Source organism: Nuphar pumila, chromosome 17 (assembly GCF_984573655.1).
Source record: "Nuphar pumila chromosome 17, dmNupPumi1.hap1.1, whole genome shotgun sequence".
Classification (NCBI taxonomy): Eukaryota; Viridiplantae; Streptophyta; class Magnoliopsida; order Nymphaeales; family Nymphaeaceae; genus Nuphar; species Nuphar pumila.
In genome coordinates, this window is record NC_143265.1 from 70,164,556 (window position 1) to 70,181,491 (window position 16,936).

Consider the following 16,936-nt stretch of genomic DNA (forward strand, 5'->3'; position numbering starts at 1 on the left):
TCTTGAACCTTGATATCATCATCAACACGATAGAATGTCCAGTTTTCATCAGTCACCATGTTAATCAAAGCATTCTTCACTCTTTTAATCATCTTCATCATCACAATGATGGACGCAAAACGTGTTTCAGCGACTTTCAACAATTTCAAATCAGAATGCCTATTAAATATAGCATTAGTACGATGGTGGTTAACAATAAAATTCCTAATGCTTTTGACATTTCTTTCTAAATCTTCAATCCATGAACATAAAGCATATGCTTGTGAATTTTCTTCTTCTTTGGGTTGCAGATGCTCTTTAGGGCTATATTTAAGCAGTGTGCTACATAGGGAGTCCAAAAAATATGAGGGTACTCACTCTCCAAACTCAACGCTGCACTTTTACAAACTGGAGCGTTGTCTGTAATGATTTGTACCACTTTCTGATCACCAACTTCTTTTATCACTTCTATAAACAATCCCTTCAAATACTCTGCATTTTTATATTCCCCAGATGCATCAACTGCTTTCAAGAATATTGGGCCACTAAGCGAACAAGCAATGAAATTGATTAATGGACGCCTTTGAATATTTGTCCATCCATCAGACACAATAGAAACTCCATTTTGCTCCCATGAATATTTTTTAATCTCTAGCAACCTCTCCACATTTGCCCTCTCTTCTGCAAGAAGTGTGGTTCGTATTTTTTCTGATCTTGGAGGCACATAACCACTCAAATTACAATTTGCCAAGGATGTTACTAAATCCTTCCAATAAGGATTTCTAGCCGCACTAAATGGGAGTGAACCAGAATAAAAATATCTCCCAACTTTTCTATCTAATTCTTCTCTTCCATATGTATTGAATGTTGCTTGTATCGTTCCTCTACCTCCTACATTGACTTTTCTTTTTTTTCAGCATCTTCTTGGTGGCTTGCAAATGGCACACTGACTGCAGAAGAATCGGCTATTGCCTTTCTCTTCTTATATTCTTCTTGTATTTTCTTGTATTGTCTTCGCATTGCCTCATCAACTTTTCTGCAAGCTGAAATGTCATGTCCTGGTATCTTCAACAAATGAGCCTTCACTCTTGTATAAGACCCAACAAAATCTCTTTCGCAGAGCTTGCATCGAAATCTCTTGTTTCCACCACCTCCTTCTCCAGTTTTTGCAAGTTTATCTGCATGTACCCATAGTGGCCCCACATCATCAACCCCACTGCAACTATCAGCAAAACTAGCAGCAGAACTCACATGTTGGGATGAGGATGATGCAAGTCATTTCCCTTTATCCGTCATTTTTATCCTGAAAACACAAAAAAAATACATTAAAATTTTCAAATCAATTCGAAAACACAGGGAGAAGGGGGGGCTCAGGCCCTCCCCTGCCAACCCAACAAGAGAGCGAGGGGGGCTCGGCCCCTCCCCTGTCGACCCAAAAAAAAAACAGATCGGGAGGGGCTCGGCCCCTCCCCTGTCGACCCAAAAAATAAAACAGATGGGGGAGAGGCTCAGCCCCTCCCCTGTCGACCCAAAAAAAAAAAACAGATCGGGAGGGGCTCGTCCCCTCCCCTGTCGACCAAAAAAAAACAGATGGGGGAGGGGCTCGGCCCCTCCCCTGTCGACCCAAAAAATAAAACAGATGGGGGAGGGGCTCGGCCCCTCCCCTGTCGACCCAAAAAAAAAACAAATTGGGGAGGGGCTCGGCCCCTCCCCTGCCGAAAAATGAGGGAGCAGGGGGGGGCTCAGCCCCTCCCCTGCCGACTAAACAAGAGACCGAGAGAGGGGGGGGGGGGTGCTCGGCCCCTCCCCTGCCGACCCAAGAAAAGAGTGAGAGAGGGTACATACCTGCGAAAGGAGAGGAGGAGCCGAGAGGAGGAGCTGGGGCGGCGATGGGAGAGAGCTCGAGCTCAGGGGGAGAGAGAGGAGAGATTAGGGCAAAAAATTTTTTTTTGCCCTAATCCTCCTTTTCATCGGGGGAATTTTTTTTTATGCCCAAATAGTGGACAAAAATGACCCTGGGTGCGTTGGCCGCACCGGCACGTGCACCCGCGTCGCGTCGACGCGGGTGCGGCATTTGTTTTGCTGAGTCCCTGTGACATAGGTTGTGACTGTCTGTGTATCAAACATAGTGGCACTAATTGAAGCATAACTCTTAATCTACTTCATGAAAATTAACGTATGATAGATTGTTGGAAAGCTAACATATGTGGCTACAACCTATATGTTTAGCCTATCTTCCGATTCATTCGTTTTGTCTGCCAAAACTGTTCTAGAATAGAGAAAACAGTCATTTGGGTGACTGTCAGGACTCAGGACTGTAAAAGTCTGACTCCTTGTTTGGTTTGTAGCAGTCATCCGAACTCCGATTCAAGTGATTTTTGTTGCTCTGATTTGATAATTAAATTCTCTACAACTTTCATGTTAAACAAATGTTCTGAATCGATTATTTTCATGGTCAAAAGTGTCTTGGAACAGACATAACAAAATCATGAGTGACTATACATAAGTGTACATGCATGTTCAGAAACATAACATGAACATTTAGCTTGCATGTATATGCCTATTCAAGAACACATGCATATTCAGATTTCTCAACTACAACACCATTACACCAACTTTTAATGAAAACTGCATGCATACAATATTATTTCATCACATTTTTACATGCATCTAACGGCCCATAATATGGATCGTCCAAGGAAATCGCTAATATCATAATGTAAACACATAACAATTATTTTTATCATAAAATAAATTCTGTTTTAGCATAAAAAGAAGCATACACAAAAAATTATTTTTGAAAAGGTGAATAAAATAAGAAAAAAGAATCCATGGAAGAGGATCCATAAATCTTCTTCCATATATCTTAGAGTAAACATATAGATCTACTCTTTCCCCATGAATTATCATCAAAATCATGCATGAAAAACCCATCTACATTCAATTTATCACTTGGTTCAAGACTATGTCACATGGGTGCGGGTGCGCGGATGCGGAACTTCCAAAAAACCCAGGTGCGGGGGTGTGGCAAAAATATAAAAAATTATATATATATATATATATATATATATATATATATATATATATATATATAGTCCAAAATTATATATATATATATATAGACCCAGAATGATTTTCTTTTTTGGTTCATATCGCCGACCCCAATTGTTTTGGGATGAAGGCGTAGTTGTTGTTGTTGTTGTTGTTGTATAAAGTCCAAAAGTTGGACATAAATGACCCTGGGTGTGTTGACTGCACCCAGGGTCAGGTTGACAGTATCGGGTGCGGGTGCGGCACCTAGTTGGAGAATCCCTGTGACATATAGGGCAAAAAAAATTTTCTTGGCAATTTTTTTTAAGTTTGAAAATTTGGACCAAAATGACCCTGGGTGCGGTCAACCGCACCCAGGGTCGGGTTGACTGCACTCGCGTCGCATCGCGTCGACGTGGGTGCGATACCCTGCTAGCCGAATCCCTGTGACATAGGTTCAAGAGAGGAAACCCGTACCTTGATCGTAGATCGAAAAAGAATAAGAAATAACGATGAAAAATGTAGATAGATGGAGAAATAGATCTCCTCTTCTTCTTCCTCCTTCATTTATTTTCCTCTCCCTTTTTTCTTTTCCCCTCTCTCTTTTCTTTCCTTCTTTTTTTATCTTAAATAAGCTAAGAGGGGGTGACGCCCCCCCTTCTCCAACCCCTTCTAGATGGGCTGGAGAAGGAGAGTTTCTTCTTTTGAGGACTCTCTCTCTCCCCCTTTCCAAAATTTTAAAACTCTCTTAATTTGACTTTTTCAAAGTTTTCAATTTTTAAAAGTATTTTCTCAAACCTTTAAGTCTTCTGAGGCATGTATAGGGATTCTATTTAGAAGCCCTAAACAGCCATACAAATAAAATTCAGAATTAAATAAAATTAATTAATTAATTATTAAATAATTAATAATTATCCAGAAGCTTCCAAAAGTTGCCAAATCAACTTGGGAGACTTCTTAGTTTTAGCTTCTAATAAAACATGACCCATTTACCAATTAAATGTAAAGAATAACTTCATTATTGGTTACCCTAGTGGGGAAGTGTATATGGACTCTCCACTCATATTTAAAATCGAGAAAGGTAAGGTGATTGACCTTAAGAAAACTTTATGTGGTATTAAGCAGGTGCCTAAAGCCTTAGCCTAATATGATCATTTTAGTAAAGTAATGATTGATCTTGGTTTTGTCTCTTGTTATACTGAAATGGTTCTCTTTGTTAAGAATGCAGGGATATGTATTACTGCTTTTATATGTTGATGACATGAGTATTACCGGTAGTTATAAAAATTACATTAAATTTATTAAAAATGTTCTTAAAGAAAACTTTAATATGTCTAACCATGGTTTTCTAAGTTTTTTTAGGTATTTAGGTTGCTTACTCCCCTAGATGATATATATTGCCTCAAATGAAAGTGGCATTTGAGATTATTGCTAGGTTGGGTTTAACAAATATAAAGGTAGTAGATACTCCTGAAATTATCAATGCTAAGACGAGGGTCAATGACAAAACTCCTTTAGAGGATCTCACTCCCCATCGCCAAATGATTGTATCACTTGCATACTTGTCCATCACTCGATCTGACATAGCCCATGCAATACATAATGCAAGTTTCAACATGCTCCCATGACAGTCCGCATGAATTTCGTGATATAAATCATCTCATACCTAAAGGGCACTATAACTAAAGGATTATTTCTCTCATCTTTCCTTTGTTTATATTTAATTGCTTATACTGGCTCTGATTAGGGGAGGGGCAATCCTAACGATAAAAATTTCTACTACAAGTTATTGTGTTTTCTTAGGAGATTCACTTATTCTTGGAGGTGCAAGAAGCAACAAGTGGTATCACTGTCGTCGACCAAAGCTGAATATCAAGCTACAACAACCACAACTACCGAGATTGTGTGGTTGAGGAGTCTACCACATCAATGAAGTGTAGCGAAAACAAAAGTACCACATATAATACAAGCAATCATACTTTCTACGAGCATACAAATCACATGAAGATGGACTGTCACTATGTTCGAGAAGAATTTTTCAAAGGCACTATTGAACTTTCCTATGTGACATTAGAATACCAAATTGCCGACGACTTCACCAAAGCATTGTCGTCACCGCGTTTTTCTTTCCTCCTTAGCAAACTTTTAGTTATTTCACTATACTTTTTATATTGTATTAGGGGCATTTTTAGTTTTCTTATTCTAGTTGTTAGATGGGCCTACCAGCTAGCTCAACTAGCCATTAGCTCTCTCTAACAGCTAGTTGAGCCTCCTTTGGCTCACTTTTTGTATATATAAGGGACTCCTCTTCCCCTTTTGCCATGCTTCTCTAGAGAAATTCTAATTGAATAAAATAATATTTTTTAAATTGTCTTCTTTGTCCCATTAGTGGCTTGTGTGTGTGTGTGCTCTTGAAGCTCTTGTACTTGCCCTTAATGGCTTATGTCTATTGCCCTTAGTGTAAAACCACGTAAAAAAATGTTGGACTCGGGTCGGATCTGGATCTGACCCAGATCTAAAACCCAATTAGGGTTGGGGCACCACCCCGTGCCATTATAAGGCAACATAGGGGGAGGGGGGAGGGTCTCATTTGAAACCCTCCCCCCTGTGCCACAACCCTCTCACTCTCGCCTCCCAGCACTCCCTCTCCCGCTCCCATTTTCCGATCGCCGACACCGGCGATCTCAGTTGTTGGCGATAGCACCGCCTCCCCTCCCCTCTGTCTCTCCCCCTCTCTCTCTGTGATCACCCTTCTCCCATGCGCAACTCTCTCTCTCCCGCTCCCATTTTCTGACCACCGCCGCCGGCAACCCTCACTGAAGGAGCCCTCCCCGACGCTCCCTCTCTTTGTTACATCCCTTGGTCCCTGTTCTCTCCACCCTCGCCATTCCCCTCTTTGTCACTCCCAACCCCTCTTTTCTGCCTCTCTCTTCTCGACACCCTGCCGGTATCCACCTCGCCTCGCCAGAGGCCACCTGACGCCGATGACTCCCCTCGCAGGTAAACTCCTCCCCCTCACTGTCTTCTCCCTCTTCGTTCCTTCTTTTTTTGGCTGGCCGGCAGGGACGACACCCCTTGCCACATGTCGCTTTTCGGTAGGGGCGACACCCCTGCCACTTGTCCCTTTTCGGCAGAGGATTCTGCCCCCTGCCTTTTTCCCATGAGATAGGCAAGCAGGGTGAAGCCCTGCCTACCCTCGCGCGGTCAGGTAGAGGCTTTGCCACTACCGTTGTTTTTTCCGGCGATCGGGCAGAGGTGTCACCCCTGCAGCCTTCTCGATCGTCGACGGGCAAGGGATTTTACCCCGGCACCTCTTTCTTCACGGCAGACGGGGGTTCGCCCCCTATCTCTGTCGTCGTTTCCCCCTTCTTAAAACCTCGTCAGGCAGGGACTCAGCCCCTGCCTCTTTGGTGTTTGCTCGGGCAGGGGCGAGGCCCCTGTCGTTTGAACCTTCTGACAGGCAGGGCAGACGCCCTGCGTCTCTGTGTATGTCAGGCAGGGTTGTCGCCCTGCCTTTTGGATCTCATCGATAGGGCCGAAGCCCCCTGCCCTTTTTCCTCGCGGTCTTCTACAGGTAGGGGCAAAGCCCTTGTCGTCTCTAACTTTCGGCAGGCCCCTGCCTCTCTGTGCTCTGTTAGGTAGGGGCAAAGCCCCTACCACCCGCATGATCAGATCGACAAGGTCAAGACCCCTGCCTACTCTGATTTTCAGCAGGCAGGGGTCGGGCCCATGCCTCCTCGAATTTTTCGGCAGGGGCAAGGTCCTTGCCCTTGTTTTTCCTTCGGTTGCCTTTGGGTTCTCGGTAGGGGGGGCTTTGACCCCTGCCCCTCTTCGTTCTCCTGTCCGGTAGCGGCCTATCCCCTGTCACTGCCCCTTATTGCTTTTTCCTTTCATTTTTAACATACTAACTTAATGTACCTTCGCAGGTTACGCAACGGAGCACGCTCGCACCCCATGGCCCGAGCCTGTCCTCACTTACGCTTGCAGGCATACGCAGAACCGCAACCCCCCAAGGTAGGGGCAAGTTGTGCAAACGGACTATAAACGAACAGAATGCAAAAACAAATGAAAAATAATTAAAAATAGAAAAATGAAGGACAAATATATATATATATATATATATATATATATATATATACATATATATATATATACATATATATATATATACGTATAAGTATATACGTACATTTTTACCTTTCGCGATTGTTGCCCTATTTATTTTTCTGCATTTACTTTTCTATTGTCACCGCGCTTTATTTGCCCAGGCTTATTTTCTGTATTTATTTTTTTGTATTTACTTTTTTGTTGCCGCCGCGCTTTATGTGCCCAGGCTTATTTTCTGTATTTACTTTTTCTGTACTTTCTGTCCTTATATTTCTGCTTTTACATTCTGTCGCCGCCGCGCTTGATGTGCACAAGCTTATTTTCTGCTTTTACATTTCTGTTGCCGCCGCGCTTTATGTGCTCAAGATTTGCTATCGCATTTTCTGTTGCTCGTTGCTTTTATTCTGAGCTGTTGCACCTGGTGAGAGGTTTTGCTTCGTGTGTTCGGCCAATGCAAGCCTTGCAGGGCATGTGTGCGCGTACCAATTTTCACTCTTTTTGAAGAGATGCAAAATTGCATACCAGTGCTCCAGTCTCGAGAAGGGGGTGTTCCTGTGTGGATTATAGACTTCTCGAGTGCGCAGTCATGCATAGCAAAGCTAGTGTTTTCCTATACGTTGCTAGATGCATCTAGCTTCGACCCGAGATTTACTTGGGAGGAATGTTTGGATCTGCAGCGATCCTAAGCCTTGCATGATAGTTCTATGATAAAGACTAAGCATGAACTTACTTATATTATGCAACTTTGTGCGGGGTTATCTTTTGAGAAACCCATGCCTATCGTCGTAGTCGTGCCTTTAGACAGGGATGGTATGTGGTACTACGATGGGTAGCATGAGAGGTCGAGGAAACCTCGAAGTGTGCAATGAGCATATTTGTTGAAATACACCAAATGATAATATTATGCCTTCACAAGCAAAATGCTTGAGTGAGTCTACAGGACTAGAGCATGTAGAATGGGACGACAGTTAAGTAACCCCTGTCGCGCCCATTCGCTTCTTATGGTTCATCAAGAGAGAGGATGGATGGTACAAAAACTCTGATGGACAGGTTGTTAACAACCACCCTACGAGCAAATGACTCGGCTTCTCCAGTAATCAGAGTTAGGGAAAAGAACTACCAAAAATGATCTTAGGTGGTATCTCCCATAAACTTCTACAGAAGTAGGATGCATCCGTTACCACGAATGTCTTTGGAGAATTCTCGCTTGGTCACTGGTCGTCCCCTTAGAAGCGGACTCAGTCAGCTATCCGGGTTATAAAAAATACATGGCATAATAAACCCCCGGATCAGTCTCGGTTGTTTCTACGTTTTATGTCTGTGCGTACCCACAGTCCAGCTAATATCGAAACTAAAGATATCTTGTTCACATTACTGAATGTTGTGTAGTTTTAAGTTTTATGAACTCCATACTGTGGGTTGGTTATATGCTTTAGTTAGATGTTCTCTGCATAAATTACTTGTAGGCGTAGTTAATTATTCTTGTTATAGCTATCAAGTTCAGTTGTTTATCATGCTTTAGCTTTTCTTCTTTATTGTCTTATTTTTGCGCACCTACTAGTTTTTCATGAAACTGACCCATTTTATGGGAACAGGTGACGAGTAGGTTTTCTTCAAACAACCGATGGTGGGATGCGAGATGGCTTGAGACTTCACTCTCCTGCTCGCAATTTAGAGCCCTAGTTACCTGTTTTGGTTTGAAGTTTGTACAAGGAGGAAACCCTAACTTTTGTACACCAGATAGTTTTCATAATGAATATTTTTGGCTCACTGATTTTCTTGTAAAAATATTTTTAATGATGGCTTGATGATGGAATTTTATGGTAACGTGCCCAAAGTTGTCAACTTGTTTTGTTTTTCAAAAAAATCGTTTCTGATGATAAAAACTCTTAAAAATGAAAGGTTTTCTAAGTATTTTCAAAAGTTTACAAGTTTGAAATTTTTGGGGCGTTACACTTAGTGGCCTTGTATTTGTGCACTTTATTATTTCATTACATGAACATGCATGCATTTCTTTTTTACTTTCCAAATCACTTCCAAAATCCACTTCTGAGTTCCATCCAAGAAACTACTAGTATTTAAAAAGGCATATATGAGTCTTTTTGTGCTTCAGGTATTATAAATTTTCAAGTTTCTGATCACCTAAAAGACAATTGAAAATTTTGAATTATAATAAAGTTATTTACACTAGGGGGTGTCCACAGAGGTAAAAGTGAAACTATTTCCATTAGGAAACCTAAAAAGTACACCTACAACATGAATCACAATTGGGCATCTACCAGTTAAGTAACCCTGAAACAATAAAAATTTAACCCTTTATTGGTAGCCAACAGTACTAGATCTCAACCAGAAATATGATGGCCATTAAGGTCAAGACCAGAGGATCAAGTGGCAGCAATGTCCTATCATACTGTGCTGGAAGCCTGGAACTAAATATGGGCCATGGATCCTGAGGTAATATATGAGTAGAAGTATCCTTAAAGATTTGATAACATGCATACTACGCAAATATTACAACAAACTAGCCTGGAATGCCTAAGTGGATACTTTCATAAAAAGACTACATAAGTTCCATACTATGAAGGCACATACAACAAAATTGACCTCAAACATTATGGGAAGATAACTTACTTTAATCTGATGTAGCACTTTGGAATTTGAGGGAAAGAGACTCCGAATCTGCAAGACAATGCAAAGAATTTAAGCAAGACAATTCACACTCATAGTAAAAACTTTAAATCAATTACATGAAATGGAAAAGCAGCCTAAAATCTAAGTGCATGTTATGATGCAGGCAAAACAAAGCTTGCTATATTAACATGAAGCTTTTCCCTTACTGGTCCTCAGAGGCAAACAAAGCAAACCAAACAGGCTGTAATCTGTTCTTCAATCCATCAGAAAATCCATTTGTGGAGACTCCATTTTTTCTGGGTTTTCTTGTTCTGGAGTCATTGTCAATACCATTTGAATCACATTTAGTCCCTTCTCCCATTGTAATTGGATGATAAACTTTACAAGATTCCTTTCTTTGTATTGCATAGGCAGGTCCATTGTCCCTTTTCTTAATCCTTTTGGTTATATTTGAGGAATATTTGTTAAGCTCTTTATTTTCTACTCGACTCATGTTGACTAAAGGTGCATTTGAATTCTCTGCTTTGGTTCTATCTGCAGTTTCTGCAAGAAAATTTAACTGGTCCCAACTTAGATCTGCGTCTACTTTTGGCAATGAATCCTGAACTGCTTTTCCACTTCCACAATCTGCAATATAAGCAGATTCATCCTTGGCTGTAACACGCTGGAACACAGGTGAAATCAGTTTTAACAGGGAACTTTTTCCATAATATGTTTCTGAGATTCCTTATAAATGGTTGTCATATTTTGAAAACTTCTAAATTACAAAGCAAAGAGATAAAAGGATGGGACAGTAACCTGTCTTTTTGATGCTATCGACAGCTTATTTGGCCGCTCAAATGCTTTGCTTTTGTCAATATTCAAGACATCTTTATCAGCGTAATGCTTGGTACCAACTCCTCGTGACATGTCTGCCTTTCGTGCTGCAGTTTTTGCTCTGCTTGCAGGGCCAGTTGTTGATACAGGATCAGTGCTGATAACAAGTGATGACAATGATCGCTCCTTTCTTCTAGATGGAATGGATGGAACTAGTCCAGCTTTTATTCCTTTGGACTTCGTCAAAGGAAATATTTTCATTCTAGCATCTTGCAGATTATTGTCAGGTCTGCGAAAAACATATGCATCATTCACAATCATTTACCAAAATTAACTATAAGTTCAGTAAAGTGGCTAGACCTTGTGTTCTCTTATAGCCATGATGAAGTTCAAAACCACCCCATGCCCTTGCATGAGCATTGATGGTGGTTAAATCAGGTGGCTCCATTCACCTGGAGCTTAGAATCCTAGGATTGATGAATATTACCTCTTTCAGGCTAGGTTTCCATCACTAGAAAGGCCAAACATAAAGGACTTAAAAAATTTAGAGTGAGTATGATGGTACATTTTGAATAGGCATGAAAACATTGTCTACTATCCATGCTATAACAGGTGTTTAGTGAATTCAAACATTAAAACAAACTTTTAGAAAATGATAACCTACAACCTATATATATAACAATGAGATTAATTTGTCATTTTTTAGCTGTGTGCAGTGTGCCTACTAATTATTTCTTAATGCAGTTGCCACCATTCCCACCTCCTCATGTATGGTTACCTGATGTTGAATACACTCCCTTTTTTAGTCTTCTCTTTTGTCTTCATTCGTGTATTCAGGGATTTACATGCTTCATACCTCATCTTTCATTGTTGCACATGTGGAATTTACCTTGTTGAGGAGGTCATGAAATCTGTTTTTAACCTAGAATTCTTTCTATAACTTTAATGGAATGAGCTTCTAAGGCTGACACTACAGCTTCTAGAAGAGTGATATATATTTGCCTCTTCTATTTTTCTGTTTAACTGCAATTGTACAGAGATCATCAGTTGACAATATCACTTGTAGAGAACTGGAGTCTGTGAAAATAAAAAAAGGAATTGATCTCTTATCAATGATCAAGTTTTATTTTAGGCCTGTATTGTGCTATTCAATACCTGAGCACACTGCTTTCATGAACTTGAAAGAGCTTTCATTCCAAGCCTTTATTGTCTGTTCAATCATGGAGTATATTGCCATCCCACATCTTCGTGGTTTCTCAAGCCTTATTTTGATTAGTAAATTTTGCTATTTTCAAGTCATGTTTTAAAGTATTGTTATTGTATCCATTTACTGATTAATTTTCTACAGGTTTACATTTCATCGATTTTTTGCACCACTAGCAACTGAGGTGCATTGTTGAAAACTAGAAGTTATTTAGTATTCTCATCCCTGCTGGTCATGCCAAATCGTTTCCTTGTAAAATTTGGCCACTTTCAAAACAGGATTTTCTATTTATCCTGCTATTTCTTGGTTGATCCAAGTGTTATTGATGATTATCAGTTAGACTGGAACAAAATAAGTAAAAAGGATAACTTTTTGCGGTTATTGCCATCAAGTCCTCCAACAAACTATAAATTATGGCTTCAATCATGACACAATCTAGTATCACTTCAATAATGCCAAATGTTCTTATAGGTAAAAAAATGTGGGGCTAAACTGATGGAATCATAACCAAGAGAAGAGAGCCACGCCTTCTGGTTTTACATCCGTAAGAAAACACTACATTCCATGCAACTCTAACCCCTAGAACCTTGTTCTTGTGTTTCACAGATGTATATTTTATCTTTCTCTTTTATATCGTGCAATCACAAAGATAATAAATAATATTTATGTTTCTCTTCTCTATCTTGGAAAAGCAAACTTCATGATAGATTTCACTGTTGCATCATATGCAGTTTTTCATGAGCACAATAGAAAACATCTACATTGTTCAGTCAGATATCACACTGTCCTATGGACTTGAAATCATAACATGCTTTACAAACATGATAATTTCATGTTCTGTAAGGGATTGTATGAGGTTGGGTATTGTATTATGTGTAACTCCTTATTTAAGGTTGAACACTAGTAGCAGTCTCATCACCTTCCCATTACACATGTAAGGATATCCAAACTAAACTGTAGGTTCTGTATCATCTAAAGACAGTTTGTGTGCTGAACTCTGTTCATTTAGTTGGGTGGAACTGCTAATCTTAAATGATAAGATATTTTTCCCTCTTATACTCCAAGTTGAATCTCCTAATCTAAAAGATACCAATGCATCAAGGAACAGGGATTCAAGCAGGAAGAAATGTCAATTATTGGCTGTTGTATTAATGAATTAGATCTCTGTCAACTTACAGTATGTGATGATAGACAGCAAGAAGGGAATTGATAAAGCACACTTGCAATTCATGGCATATTATCTTTATCCTCTCATACATGAAAATTTATTGGTGATGATAAATTATACAAACCTTTGGATTAGAATATATGAAGAAGCAGGCAACCAAACTTCATGAAGACATAACATCGATAATAATTGCTGTACATGAAAAGGATTCCCCCGTACCAAGAAATGTTAAGAGCATGCACTAGAGATACAGTTTTGGATTCACTAAGATAACTCAGTTCATAATAACAATAAACCCATACTCGCTCAGACAACTGTAGTGCAAAACCAAACATTAAGTTTTGTGCAGGATTTTAAACATGCAAATACATTATTGATATTGGTACAGAGCTTTCAGTTACCTTAGCTTTTCCTGAGGCAAGCAGCCTAAGTAAACATTGCATATTGGGCAAGAATATGTTTCATCGTCCTCAAACTTCTGATATATGCACTCTTTGCAAACTACACAGGCAAAAACCAAAGATAAAACCAATATCCAATTTAAATGCCATAGCGAAAGTTCATGTACCAGTCAACACTGCCAGAACATTTCTGGCACAAGAAAGACCCATAATTGCAGAACTTTGATTTAGAAAGAAAGTACATCACTGTCAGTACGAAAAACATTAAACTGGGGTATAAAAAAAATCCATCCTTTTGAGCAATATTTGAACATTTTATCAATGGGGATTTCATAAAAACACATCTAAGAGGTATAGGAAACCAGAATATAACATGCTTTCGTAGGTACTATGCATAACGAATGACTTCTTCAAAATCCTACTAAATATGTTGCACATGAAATAACAATTTTTCAGAGAATACAAACAAGTTACAGGATCCTTACATGTGTGAAGGCATACACAAATTGTTGTGGCCTCCTTAAGAAGATTTGAACAAAGTGGACAAGTCAAACATTTCACAAGCAGGCTCCTTTTAACTTTCGCATATTGATTTGCCATCTTAGATCCACTAGTATGCATAAATTGTATCACAACCAAATCAAATCTCTCTGTGTGCCACTAAAGGTATCTTCTGTGCAATAAAAGTAGGATACTTCATCACCAAGGCCAAAGAATGCCATTTGATTAAGAAAGAAATAAATTACATCACCATTACAATACATAAAGTAGAAAACATAAAGAAGAAAGTGATCGTGCATACATTGAATATGATTAGTGAGAAAAGAAGAAATGGAGCAGTATTGACAAATATATGTAACCGTGCACATCTCAACAATAATGTAATGTCACAAAATTTCAAATTGTAGTTTCCCCAATATAATATTGGAGAGTCACTCCACCCCCAATCAACATGGATAGGTGACAATATACTACTCTTGAAAATCAACAACAACAACTACGCCTTCATCCCAAAACAATTGGGGTCGGCGATATGAATCAAAAAAGAAAATCATTCTGGGTCTTCCAAATGAATCCTTCTCCTCCAATCATTTCTATCAAATGCCATGACCTCGGTGAGGTTCAAAGCATTCATATCCTTTCCTATCACCTCCATCCATGTCTTCCTAGGCCTACCCCGACCTCTTTTAACTAATATATTTTCCCATTTCTCCATCTTTCTAACTGGAGCATCATTAGGCCTTCGCCGAATATGTCCAAACCACCGTAAATGATTCTCTCTCATCTTAATTTCAATGGGTACAACACCTACCTTCTTACGTATCTCCTTGTTCCGAATCTTATCTTTTATTGTATTTCCACACATCAATCTCAGCATACGCATCTCAGCTACACTCATTTTTTGAATATGATGTCTCTTGACAGCCCAACATTCCGTACCATATAGTAAAGCAGGCCTAATCGTCGTCCTATAAAACTTTCCCTTCAACCGCAATGGCATTCTACGATCGCACAACACTCCAGTTGCACTCTTCCATTTCATCCACCCAACCTTTATCCTATGATTTACATCTCCATCAATTTCTCCATACTACTCTTGAAAATCACACTAAAATAATTGCACCCTGTAAGCTATAGTATATTCAATTGGCACGACTTAAAAGAGTATGGAATGCGCAGCCGACATCTTAAACACAATTTATACACCTAATTTTCGAAGAAAACAATCATAATATTGGAAGAAACCGAACCAAGTGAGAAATAAACAACTATAAAGTCTCCCACTAAAAACAGTTTTCTAGAGCACATCAAATATCAAGGAAAACTTTCATATATTGTCCAGCCCAATTTTCTTCTTCCCCCTGTTATCTGAAAACTAGAAGTAAATCACGTTACAGAACATATATATCCGATTTAACGGAGGGAGGCAAGCCAACACCAAAACACATAACCACTCACACAGAAAGCCAAGTGCAGAAAGATGTACATTGATAATCTAAAACAGAGTACGCCACCAAGAGAGAACTGAAACTCTCCGGAACCATTTGCTCCAACTCAATTACTCTGTTTAGGAAACTGAAACGAATGTCAAGAATTATATTAATCAAAATTCAAGACGAAGAAGAATCCAACAATTCCAACTCTCCACCTTTCCCAAAATCATCCCCTCAAAACCATCTTCACATTCTTCCACCAACTCCCCGGGCGACGGCCTAATCGATCACCAAGACCAGCTCCCCCTAATACCAACTCAAAGATGCCAACCAAGTAGCAATAACCAGATCCCCGTTAAAAGTTTACCTCAACACTCCAACTCCCCCGGCTCAGCACCATATATTCTACCACCAAAGCAGAGTTGAGGTGCCGAAAACAAGCCGGGCCGATTCGCGGCACCGCCAGCAAGCAGAGCATACATCAATGGCAGACGTATGAGCTCGTTGCAGGCCACCAAAGCAGCACAGATTGAAAAGAAACCCCAAAACCACGTTTGAGATAAACACCAAGGTGAACTTGAGCAGCACGAAGAATGAAGCTCAACAAGGCAACAACCACCTTTCGGTAACGATTTTGAGAAGAAGAGCCGAACTCTTTCGCAGTTTCTTTTAGCTAAAAAAAAGTGACCCCACATCACCAAGGTCGCAACTCTCACTGATCGCTCTTCCCCAACCAAGAGAAAAAAACAGAGCAGAGGACGACGACGCCGACTAAACTAATTTTTAGTTTGGTGAAGCGCGAAATCAAAAGAGGCTCTCTCCAAGTCGACGAGGATTGCTTTAACGGAAGAGGAACCGATCCTCCCGACGAGAGCAACGCGGAAGACTCGGAACGAGGCAGGATCCGATGGACGTCCCAACCAAGAAAATCGCAGAGAGCCGAGAGCTCCTCAGATCCAACTCCGACGATTTCGGTGGCGAGAGAGAAGATGGTCTCTCTCTCTCTCTCTCTCTCTCTCTCTTGATCGACGAGTTGCCATCCGAAAGAGAGGAAAGAATAGAAGAAACGGAGAATAAATAGAGGAATGGTGTTTCTCGTGAACGTACCTCTAGAAACGATGAAGCCGCGCGTGCGCGCGCGCTCACAATCTCTTTCAAAGAAGAAGAGGAACGTATCGGTCGTCGATCGGAGGGAAGGATCTGAGTGGTTTCACATCCATGCAAAGTGAATTCTCTCGTAAGGCAAGAAAAAAAGATGGGACGAGTGGTGAGAGACGGGTGCTGCTGCCACCGCCTTTTCTCTCTCTCTCTCTCTGTTCGTTGGTTTGGGTTGTTATTTCCTCGTAGTAACGCGGCGGCGGCCGTGTGGCTGACGATCGCAGACAGACAACGGCAACAACAAAACTCTCAGAGAGAGAGAGACAGAGAAAGGATTTATTTGCCGTGACGTATCTTTTACGTATAAACTAATCAAATAAACAGGGATGAACTCTTGTACTACCGTATCATCCATTCCCCATGCACAGGAACTCGGCCACTTGCAAGAAAACACGGACCCATTTTTTACACACGTACATTAGACATGATTCACTGGAAATTTCTCAAGTCTTGGATGCTTGCGCTTTGTTTTTTCACGCTTTGGAAGTTTTATGACAAAATTCGCTTT

The 16,936-nt window shown here is 40.3% G+C and overlaps 1 protein-coding gene across 8 annotated transcripts in view; it reads right to left on the bottom strand.

Moving 5' to 3' along the window:
- LOC149812150 (E3 ubiquitin protein ligase DRIP2-like) overlaps nucleotides 1–16,568 on the bottom strand; it is a 32,908-nt gene extending 16,340 nt beyond the window's left edge. For 6 of the 8 annotated variants that reach the window (XR_016428524.1, XM_089993155.1, XM_089993152.1 and 3 more), the window contains exons 1-6: nucleotides 16,378–16,568; nucleotides 13,822–14,009; nucleotides 13,337–13,436; nucleotides 10,546–10,852; nucleotides 9,954–10,411; nucleotides 9,748–9,795 (exon numbers count right to left, since the gene is read on the bottom strand). Coding sequence is in view for 7 of the 8 variants with exons in the window: in XM_089993155.1 (XP_089849281.1) it covers nucleotides 9,748–9,795; nucleotides 9,954–10,411; nucleotides 10,546–10,852; nucleotides 13,337–13,436; nucleotides 13,822–13,957 (1,049 nt within the window). In the remaining variant the exon portion in view is untranslated. The remainder of the gene's footprint in view (nucleotides 1–9,747; nucleotides 9,796–9,953; nucleotides 10,412–10,545; nucleotides 10,853–13,336; nucleotides 13,437–13,821; nucleotides 14,010–16,377) is intronic. The other 2 variants (XM_089993151.1, XM_089993150.1) reach the window with 2 other exon arrangements.
- Nucleotides 16,569–16,936: the final 368 nt, after the last annotated feature.